Below are 11845 nucleotides of genomic sequence, written 5' to 3'. Positions count from 1 at the left end.
ATCTCACTAACCTGAATAAGGGTTAGAGGACTTAATAAGAAGATACAATTTTAACCACTGAAAAAAAGGGAAGGCTTATTTGATGAGTTTCCATATGAGAAACCCATTTCTCATGAAGCTACTGTCGCTCAGAATTGGAAGGATATTGATTTTCAAAAGTTTTCTCTTTCCTTCGTTCTTAGTGGATTTGTATTCCTGAATTAGGAATTTCTTTTTGGGTTCTTCTGTGATATGAAGCATCAGAATTCCTGATTGAGCATGCATATCAGAAAGAGTTGGAGAAGAAGACCCAGTCTCCCTATTAAGAGGAGCAGAGGAAGGCTGGAATTGAGCCTGGGATTGTTCTCTCTGTAGAGGACCATAAACATGTTGATTAACCTGGGAAGGTGTATGGTTAGTACCCTACAGATTTATGATTCCATCATAATTCTCATTCTAAATCTTAGAAGTAGAAGCACGAGAAAGTGCTTAAAACATAGGATATTCGGAAGAAGAAGAAATTATAGAAGAGGTAGATCTTCTGGAATCATTAGATCTACGATTAAAAGTATTTTCAACATCACCAGAAGGAAGCCGAGTGATGCATGATGTGAGAAGTTTTCATGGGTGGTTGAGGTCGAACCACAGAGGTTAAGGTCCAAGAGTCAGGAAGATTAATTTCTGACCATCTGATACATCTGGGTACAAAAACTTGAGATCTTTCAGAGTTGGCCTAAAAGCAGATGGTTTGACCCTTTAGATCTATAACCTTAGCATTTGGGGCACAGGTGGTCATTGCCTTATAATAGATACGATAAACTATAGCAATATTCTGTGTTCCTGGGAGAATATCGTATCCAAAAGTCCTTAAAGTAATGACAACACCATTTAATATATTTGGATCTATGAGGGACATGGGTAAATTTGGTCTACTCTGAAAATAGACGGGTCCTTCACAGAGGCTAGTCTTAACAAGACCCTATTAGAGATTCATTAAAATTATTCATTCTTGCATCTCTAATGGTAGAAAAAACCGCACTATTTAACCCTGGAAGAGTTAAGGGTTTCAGGGCGACCTGAACTAGGCTGATGCGGATGAACTTAAATCCATGCTCTCTATGCCTCTGGATCTGGGAGCTAGTCAAAAGTTGAATTTGCTCTTGATCATAAGCAAGAGTATGAGTACTTTCGCATGTCTTAATTACATAGTCACTATGAAATGCGAAAGTGTCTTTATGATATACCTCGGATTTAGGTATTTTGGGAATGGTATAATTATTTATTGCTACTTCAAGATTACGAAAAACCACTTCTTCGGAATTGTGGACTGAGTCTTGAGTCCTTCTGGATGTGCCAACCTCAGAAGATGAGGATCTCCTTGAGCTGGAGCGAAAGTATTAAGCCATGCCATAGAGGATCGAGTTAATAAGGGTCTTTGGTCAATATATCCTACTATCAATTCCGCCCACTGTCAATACCTTTTCGACTTTCAACGCCTATCTGCGGCAACACGCCTAAGTACGACTTGGGTGTAGGTCGACACGACTTGGGTGTAGGTCTATATGACAAAGGGTGAAACACTACCAACATAATGGTCCTTACGACTTTGGCACCTGTTCTAACTTGGCTCTGATAACATTTACAACCAGGATCACAGGGAGATCATATTTAAGCAGTGATGGAAGCTATCAGGCTAAGATTTACAACCAGGATCACAGGGAGATCGTATTTAAGCAGTGAGGGAAGCTATTAGGCTAAGAAGATGTCTTTTCTTAGAATGAAGCCTGAATAATTCAAGGGTTTTTAAATGATGTTAGTACAGAGAAGTGGTCAGAATTTTTAGGAAACAAATGAATATAAAATTCTATATATGCATACGAAATATCAATCAAATTATCTAGTAAAATAAGCTCTTCTTTTAACTCTCTAATTACGAGCATAATACATGAAATCAAAAGTGAGGAAGATAAACTTACATGATAAACATTAATTTGCAGACTCTTGATTACACAATACTCAGAACACTCACAAAACACTCTGAAAATGTTTACAGAACACTCAGAAATCTTACACACTTCTTAACTGAACACTTTATTTTCTATAAATATTCGTGGTGTCTTCAAAGGATGATAAGTTCTCCTTTTATAGATGGCGGACACCAAACTTCAACAAACTATGGTTGAGAGATGCTGATGGGCCTTGATGGTGATGGCGTCGAATAGGCATCCAACCAACCAATCATGACAACTGAACAGCTTCAAGATAAGGTGTTCTTGTCATAAAGATGGTACACCTAATAAGGTGTGGGGTATGTGTTAGAAACTGATAAGCTTCAGTCGAAATTTATATTGTCTATAGTCCAGATGTGTGACTAGGATTAAGCCGTGAAAAGATTCTCTGACATTCCACGTGGGAAGACCCACTATTTTCCAAAAGAGTCTTAATGAGGTGAATTATTAAAGTGTCCACCCATGACACACTATAATTCGCTTATAGTGCTACGTGACGCATGCCAAGACGTCAGTCTGACTAGAGTGGCACCAGGTGTGGAGGTTTGACACATGGCAAGAATCAGAAAGGTTGTCTGATTATCATGGCACTAGGTCATGGTGCATTGAGACCTCTTGATCCCTACCGGGTTTTTTTTTTTTATCATGAGACCTTGGTATTCAGGTCGTTGAGCGCATTGACTAGCATCATCCGAAGGAGGAAGAGTGGAGGATGAAGATGAGGATGCTGCAGGGTCTATGGATTGAGGATTAAATCTGATAACGGTGAGGATGTGCTCTTGGATCTGCTCATCAGATAATTATGGGAGGCGACGCCGAGCAGCTTGGAAGATATTATAAAAAGGAGTCTAGGTTAGCATTGAAGAGGAAGGTGTAAGGGGTATATCGGCACCAATGCCTCATTTAGGCACAAAACAGGAGCCAGTTAATGGTGAAATGTCGAATTTATCCCACCATTTAACCGATAAATGTCGCCCCAAATGAGAAACATAGTTTCATTCTTCAAACTCATCAGTAGTCATTTGATACCTCCATTGAAGGACCCAAGGTACTTCGTATAGGATAAAAAATTGAACGAAGAGAGCCCGAGAGTTCAGAGGTTGATTGAATTCCTTAAACTTGGTAACAGACTACTGAAGAGTCGTAGGAAGAAATTCAGCTGGTGGTCCCCAAGTGAAGAACCATTGGAGGAACCAGTTTGGCACGCCTAATAAGGTGTGTTGAAGTTGAAACTTCACAAACCAGGAATGGGTTTCATGATCGTTCTAATATAAGAAGATCATGTCCCAAGCTTCAACATAATCAGCATAATCATAAGACTTAAGTTTAAAATCGATGACATCATGGAAATCGCGTTTGCATGAGGGTGAAGATCCCCATTCGCAATGACGAATGATGTTAATTATATTGAGCTTAGAATAAGTCCGAACATGTGTAGATCTATAATTGTGCTGAATTGGAGCACTTTGAGTTTCCTCAAGGATTCTTTCATAGAAAAAATGAGTTTTATCTCCAGCAGATGGATGAAGGTGATCACGGAGGTAAATGGTGGCTATTTTAGAAGGAGTGTGTCGAAGATGGATGGATTCACTTGGAATGACTGGGATAAAATTTATTACTATGAAAGGTGAGTTATTGGCAGCCTTTAGGATTGAGGTAGGTGATGGAGACTGGGAAGAGATAGGAGAAGGATGTTCTTGAAGTTGCCTAGATGATGATGAGGCAACATCTTTATTAGGAGTGATAGGAATAACAGCCTTCTGCTTTTGAGCCCTGCAAAAACTCTCGAGTTAAAAAGTCAGTAGACTGTTAGTATTACCTTTAATGAATTCAATACTAAAATAAAAAACAGAGAGTAATGACTGCCATCGAGCGAAGATTTATTTTGAGGTAAGATTTTTGACGTCTTTCACAAGGACATCTTTTGCTACTTTACAGTCGATGCGTACCAAAAAAATGTTGATTAAGAAGATCACTTTCAAATTTGGTTATACACAAAACAAGTGAAAGTATCTCCTTTTTTATTGTTGAATATTTTTGTTGAGTGAGATTCCAAGTACCAGAAGTAAAACGAACTAAAACTTCGTTTGGAAGATTATGACATTTTTGCTTCAAGATACCACCATATCCAATTTCAGATGCATCGGTCTCAACAATTTTGAAACAATCTGGTCGTGCTAAATTTAAGCACGGGAGTGTTTTAGCTTTAGGTTTGATTTTTTTGACAGAGTTAGTATGTATAATTGTCCATGGTTCAGGGTGCTGTTTAAGCCGATTAAACAAAGGTTTGGCATCCTTTGCTAAGTCTTTATAGAACTCAACAATATAATTTAGGCTACCAAGAAACCTTTGGAGTTGAGTCTTGTCTGTTATCTCATTAGGAAATTTATCAGCAAACTGAATGGCTCGTTCTATGGGAATAATGGATCCAAAAGAGAAGTAATGCCCCAAGAACCGAACATTAGTTTGAAATAAATTTATTTTCTTTGTAGAAACAACAAGTCCTGCTTGTCGAATAATAGAAAAGAAGATATTAAATGTTTTTAGTGTTGAGAAATGTCCTGAGAATATATAAGGACATCATCAATATACACAATTATAAACTGAGAATATTGATTGAAGATTTGATTCATAATATTTTGAAATTCAGAGGGAGCATTTTTTAGACCAAAAGGCATAACATTCCATTCGTATTATCCGAATGGGACAATGAAAGTTGTCTTATACCTATCATTCTCTGCTATCTGAATTTGCCAGTATCCAAATTTCATGTCGAACTTAGAAAATACGTGAGAGGCGTATAATCGACTGAGAAGATCCCTCTTATTAGAGATAGGATACCGAATTCATTTAAGAACCTTATTTAAAGGTTTATAGTTTATGACAAGTCTGGGTGCACCTCTTCAATTCCAGCATTATTATTTACATAAAATCCAATGCAGCTCCAGGGAGACTTACTTGGTTTAATAAGGCCTTTAGTAAGAAGTTTAGTGATTTCCTTTTGACAGGTTTCCCTTAAAAGATCAGGCATTTGAGCGACCCGAGCGTTAGTAGGAATCTAATTTTTGGAAAAGTTATCTTTGTATGGAAGAGTAACAATATGTGTTTTCCTAGACCAAAATGCCGTTAGAAAGTTTGAACAAACTTCCTTTTCAAGTTGAGCTTGAAAGTTTTGAACTCTAACTTGAAAACTAGGGTCATCAATTTTTTGTTGTATGCTCTTTCAGTGAAATTCAGCTGACAAAGAGCATATAAACTTTTCTTTGGACTGAACTTGAGCCCGAATTTCATTCACCGTATGGACCTTAGGAGGTTCGACGAAATGAAAGGTAATAGGGTGATTTTGAATCATCGAGTGAAGTCCGACAGTATCAATTTATAATGGATACAGTTGGGATAGAAATGGAGTGCTAAGAAGAAAAAATTGAGAGAGTCCTTTTACCATTATAAAAGGAGTCTTTAGGCAATGTCCGTTAGTACAGATAGAAGCAGAGGGGAGTTTATATCCGACCTGCATTCTATATCCATCAGCAGTAACCAATTTTTAACCAGTATTTTCAAGGTATTTAGAAGGCACAAGTCCTTCATTAATACAATTGATATCTGCACCATAATTAATTAAGGCAATAGTCTTTAGGCTAAAATCATGATTAACAACGATGTCAATCATTACATGCCATCGATGAGTTTGAACTTGTTGAATTGTTAAGATTTGTGCATCATCTGAAGAAATCGCAGCAGGAGTTGCAGAGGTACTAGCTACTATATTTTGAGTTGCTAATAGATCCTTAAAGGAAGCTTCTTAGTCAGATTCTACTCAATAACTGGTTGAGTGTCGTAAAGTTCAAGAATCTGAATTCTTTGTTTAAGATCTCGAACTTCAGTTTTAACTTCGTTGAGGTCCTTTCGAAGTTCCTGAAGAGTAAGTTCTCTGGTAAGAGAGGTAGCTTTAACCCGATTGATTATTGTTTCAAAACTATAATCTTGAACTGTTGGTCTATTAGGAACTGGGCTAGGCCTAGAATTATCCTTAACTAAGGTGATATACTCATGTAAGAGTTGAGCCTTAGTTGTACGATCATTGATTTGGTCAATGGTTTTTAAGAGGAATGATTCTTCAGAAGAGAGAACCATCAAACCATTTTCCTTTAGCATAGCCTAATAAGGATCACAACTACAATGGGGAGTCTGAGATTTAGACTCAGAAGAATCACTATCGAACTCAAGTTGAGCAATATCTTGATTTGAGTTGGACTTGAAGTCTGGCTCAGGGTCAGAAGAGTTGTATAGCAAGAACTTTTCAAGATTTTTCTTTTGAGAATCGTCAAGTTCTAAGGAATTGATTCTAGCTTTAGTTCAACATTTATTCTTATAATGTCCTACTTTTCCACACTTATAATAAACAGGTGGTTTATTGGGAAAAGTGTTTTGAGGACAAGATTTTGTAAAGTGTTTCTTGAAGAAGCGCTTAGGTTTAGTTTTATAGTGTTTAGCCTAATATTTAGGCTTGGAAAACTTAGAGAGTTTCCAATGGGTTTTCTTTGAATCTGAAGGACGAACCTTTTCAAACCCAAATTGTTCACAGAAATCTCCAAGTTCTCGAAATCTAACGTGTCTCTCTTTAGACAGTTGTTTCTTTAGTTTGAGGTCTGTGCAGAGTTGAAGACCTTCATTGTATATTTCAGCAGCTAATTCCCCATAGGTGTATTGCTCGAAGGGAAGAGTACCATTATGCTTTGCTTTAAGTCTATACCTTACCTTTTGAGCAAATAAAGGAGGTAAACCAAAGATGAACTTTTCTTTCTATATGGAATTGTTACTGTCCTCTCTAGAAAAGACTTTAGCAAAAAAGACGTCTCTATACCATCTATAATGAGATAGTGTAGGACAATGAAGATTCATAAGTTATTTTCTTATTCGATCAGCTCGAATTTCAGCTGGTTCAACAAAATGAAGAGTTATAGTATAGACCAAAGTATTAACTGCATCTTCTTAGTCAACATAAACAGTTCACTGGGCAAAATTACCATCAGCTAATTGTTCAGTAAGTTATTACGGAATATAGGTCACAGCATTTATAATTTGCTGTCTAACTTCTTCAGACAGATAGAAATCCCACCAACCACGGAGTTGGCCAGAAAATCCTGATACTATCATTTTAGCAACATCAGAATCAGATGAATGATTTAATTTTTCCGCTATGGCATACATAAGCATCTGTGTCAAAAGATTGATGATTTGATATTCAGATAAACCATCAATATTCCACTCAAAAATAATATTACCATCGATCGAAAAATTTGCAGGTTCTCCTTCTACCTCAAATTGTAGGTCAACAGGAGAAGGTCGAGGGTAATAGTAATTTGTTTGAGTGGTAGGTGTAACTTTTCAAGCTTTCCTCATAACTTGATTAAGCTGAGGAAGAGACTCAGGAACTGCTACCTGTTGAGGTAGCATAGACTGAAATTCTTATATATGTGTATCTTTTTCATTTTTTTGATAGAGAGCAGCACTACTATTAATCTTGCAATGGATATTAAAAGAAAAATCATTTTACTAGTATCAAATGAATTAGAATCAACAAGAAGTTTTACATGCTCATTTAAAGGTAGACGTGTGGGGACTTTTGAAATTGGTAGAGTCAGCATTGTTACATAGGCAGTAGGTATAGGTGGACAACTAAGATTGCGGATGATTTCGGCGATGAACAAGTGCAACTCTAGAAAGAAGCGAGTGTCTTTCACTTTGGATTTCGTGAGTGGCAGTGATCTCTCGAAGTCGACTACAACAATAGAAAAGGTGGAACCATGTCACCTCATGCGATAGCAGTTAGCTGAAGGGGACACCCTAGTTGAGGGTGCAGGCCATTGAGAATCAAGGAAGGATTCCACTATATGTGGGACAATGTAGGTGAAGATAAACATGGGAAGAAAGTAAGTGACTTGCACCATACAAGGAAACAATGCAAGTGAGGATACACATGGGAAGAAAGTAGGTGGCTTGCACTATATAAGAGAACAATGTAGGTGAGGATAAATATGGGAAGTAGTTAGGTGTGATGAAGATACACATAACAACAAAATAAGTCGGATTATTCTACCAAAAAAAGAAAAAAGAAAAAAGTAGGTAAGATTAAAATCCTTAATTCTTACTTGAGGAAATGGAAGTTGATCCAATTTCTTTGTCAATACCAGCTGGTGATGCAATTCTATCTCTTATAGTGTGTATTAATAGACTTATGATCGGTCATGGTTGTAAGTTCTCTAACAAATGTTTTATAAAATAAAAATAATATTTAAATTATTAATTTTAACTCTCTGAAATTCGTTGATGAAAAGAAGTTGAACATCAGATTATTTCCAAGTTATTAAACAATTTATAGACCTGCGGACAATAAAGAAAGCAAGAAAGCTTATGGAGCATAATCGAGTCCATTGGCTTTGTTTATGAAATGTAAACTGCGGACAAGTTTCTTGAGTGGGTTGTGGAATAAATTGAAGTAACTCCGTGTTTGAGAACAAAACTGATAGTTCATCCTTTTAAGTCCAACTATGGAGATGGGAAGCTATTGAAAAGAAACTTTCCCCAAAATGCATGAATCAGTGTTGAAAAATCTTTGCTGGCTTGGCTTTATCAATTTTGAAAACATGGCAATTTCAGAGAGGTTTCAATTCTTCAACACCAAAATCGATTTGATTAGTTATCGGTTCGGTTTAATTGGTTCCTAATCGTTTTATCCTATAAGCCTTATTCCATCAGAGTTGCAGAACAAATTCCTGACATTACCCAGCACATGTTGAGGAGTGGATTATTCCATCTATGTATGAGTGAAAATCCAGCAAATTCAATTGAAACTAAACACCAAAAAGAGTCTATCTCACCCTCCCTGCTTGTTTTAAGCTTCTTTCTTAATAATAAACCTTAAAAATAGTGTGATTCCTACGCCTAGATATTGAGGAAGACGAATTCGGCACTGTTTGACAACATTTTGTTTCTGTGTTTTTTTGTTCCCAGAAATGGAGAAACAACCTAAAAAGCGTTTGATAAAGTTATTTCATTTCACCCATTTCTAGAAACATAAATTAAAATTTATTCCAATTTACAATTCTAGAAACGACTTTGAAGAAACGAGTTTGAGAGAAAAAAAAGGTTGTTGTGCCCAATAAATCTCTCAACTATTTAAACCTAAAAAGAGGCAATTGAACCCTCTCTTCCTTTTGGGCATCTGATGATGCTATTTGTTTTTTTAGTGACATTATGTCTGCAAAAAACGTTTTGAGAAACAAGTTTATCAAACACGAATAAATCTATCTTTTGTTTCCGAAAACGTGAAAAATCATTTCTTCTGTTTCTATACACAAAAACATTATCAAACGATGCTGAAATTAGGGGTGTCAATTCGTGGCCCGACTCGACTAAACCGACCGGGACCGACCATGTATTAAACGTGTCGGGCTTGAGCCCTGCCCGTTTAAAAACGGTCGGTCTCGATTTTGCTATTTGGATCGTCGGCCCCCGACCGACCGAGACTGATTGAATAACATCCGACCGAGATCGGCCTATTATGCACCGGCCTGACCCGACCATTTAATGATTGTAGAATACCTATTTTACCCCCCAAATTAAAAAGTAAAAAACTAAAAAGTAAAGACATGTTCACATTTTAAATAATGGTTATATTTGGTATCATTTATTGATTTATTGTCATTTTTTTTTTGCTTGCATGAGTGGGCCAGAATATAAGAGCACATTTTAAAGAGGGCCAGTTTAAAAACCTGTTAAAGCCTGTTTAACATTAAATATGTCCGTAGCCCGATTAAGGCTCGACTAAAGCCCAATTAAGGTAGCCCGATTATAGCCCGAGGCCGACTGACCGAATATAAAGCGTACCATGTCTTCAATAACTAAGCCTGATTAGTTAAATGGGTAGACATGGTATAACCTTTGAAAATCTTCAAACCTGATTAAATCCGACAGAAACCAAACCGGCCCGACCGATTGACACCACGAGCTGAAATGACCGCCCCACCAGCCGACACCAGCCGACATGGAAGTCGAAAATCCTTTTGTTGTTGGTGCTTTCGTATGCTCTTCTATCTTTTATTGGTGGCTTGTAGACTGCCTTATTGGGAACCTCTCCCTATTTTTCTAACAAACATGTATGGCTCAAGGGTGAACTTGTTTAGATTTCAGAGTTAGATCTACCCATTGGAGAGAAAAAAACAGAGAGAGAGAGAGAGAGAGAGAGAATGGAGGAGGCAAAGGGATTAGTGAAGCACGTATTGTTGGCCAAGTTCAAGGACGATATTCCACAGGAAAAGATTGTTGAACTCATCACTGGTTATGCAAAACTTGTCAATCTCATTGAGCCCATGAAGGCTTTCCAATGGTAGCATCTCTCTCTCTCTCTCTCTCTCTGTGTATTTGTTTGTGCTATTCTGCGTGGAAATTTTATTTTCTCTAGACCCTAGACTTTCTTTACAGCCAAAAATTTTAAAGAGGCAATGAATCTGGTTGCCCACTGAGGAAAAGGGCTCCTACCCAAACTGGTCAGAGCCCTAATTTAGTCCGGGTTAGAATCAACCAGTCAACCCATCAACTGGAAGAAACTGAGATTCATAGACTGGGACTGCAATCCTTTCCATTGAGGGTTTTGATACCTGGATCCACCCACAAATCGATGGATTGGCTACAAAGTGGGGCATGATTGTTATCCTAACCGTCTGAGAAAACACATTGGCTTTTAACAGTAAGGAGCAGAACAATTCAGTTAGCAAATGGGTTTGGACACTCAAATCAGCTAAGCTTTACTTGCTAGTGGCAAGTACTAACCCAATACACAGTCTGCACAATTATCGGCTTGTCTGGAATAATTGTACAATGGGTGAAGAAAATACAGCTTTAAATTAATGCAGTGGTGTATGAAATTCTGTTTTATTTCAGATTGGTATGCAGCTCTTATTTGTTTGATTTCTTGATTCTTTGAAAGTCCCATCCCAATGGTTTTCGTCTGGGCTTATAACCTAATTGGTTTCTGCTTTCTGAATCATCCTGGACTTCTAGCTGTATGAAAGCTATTCCATCTATGTTCTTAGACAGTTAACATGTAATTTCAATGTGGTACTTTGTTTTCTAGGTTAGTTCATTTTGACATCAACCTCCTACCTCTCACATGATATAATTTTTCACTATGCTCAAAGAATAGAGAAGTCTTAAGATTATAAATCTGTCATTTCAACACATAGTTGTTGTTCTTCTGATCTTCTATTGCGTACTTCAAATCCTTTGTTTCTTAGAACTTGATTACCCATATGAGTTTTTAAGACTGGACAAATCATACATGTAGACTGAATATCTGGGGAGCTCCTATGGCTTTGGTTGGTTCAGGTTGTTTGAAACAGTCAAGTGATAAAGAGTGTGACTGATGATTCCAAGGATTAACTTGGGTTCCACTATTGGATCAGACTCTTGCTCCTGCTGATCTAATCCCAAGTTGACTCCACCAATACTGACCAATTCTGGGGAAATTTAGGTGGAAACGGGGGTTAAACCTACCTGGTACGACTGTACTTTGGGTGGCTCAATATCTCATCAGTGGATCTGACCTTGCTGATTCCTATTTTACTCAGCTGATCTGCCCAATCTGGTCCTGATAATGGAAACCATGAAGGACTCCTTTTAATTTTCTCTTAACTAATAATCAGTTCATTGAATCTCGGATTCAGGAAGGCACACAGTCAAGCCGGGAATATACAGTGGTTTTCAATTCTATCCTTCTGTATGGGTTATCAGTTATTGATGGAGGGCCGGTAGGGGTAGGGAAGAATCCTGAGATGAACTCAGAGTTGCCGGGGGGG

The 11845-nt window shown here is 37.5% G+C and overlaps 1 protein-coding gene across 1 annotated transcript in view; it reads left to right on the top strand.

The window, feature by feature from the left end:
* Window positions 1-10130: 10130 nt before the first annotated feature.
* The window catches only part of LOC122075186 (stress-response A/B barrel domain-containing protein HS1-like), a 3172-nt gene continuing 1457 nt past the window's right edge, over window positions 10131-11845 (top strand). Inside the window, exon 1 of the mRNA XM_042640133.1 lies at window positions 10131-10377. Coding sequence (XP_042496067.1) covers window positions 10238-10377 — 140 coding nt within the window. The 5' untranslated portion in view covers window positions 10131-10237. The remainder of the gene's footprint in view (window positions 10378-11845) is intronic.

The sequence above is a fragment of the Macadamia integrifolia genome, chromosome 1 (assembly GCF_013358625.1).
Source record: "Macadamia integrifolia cultivar HAES 741 chromosome 1, SCU_Mint_v3, whole genome shotgun sequence".
Lineage (NCBI taxonomy): Eukaryota > Viridiplantae > Streptophyta > Magnoliopsida > Proteales > Proteaceae > Macadamia > Macadamia integrifolia.
This window is presented reverse-complemented; position numbering and strand designations above follow the sequence as displayed.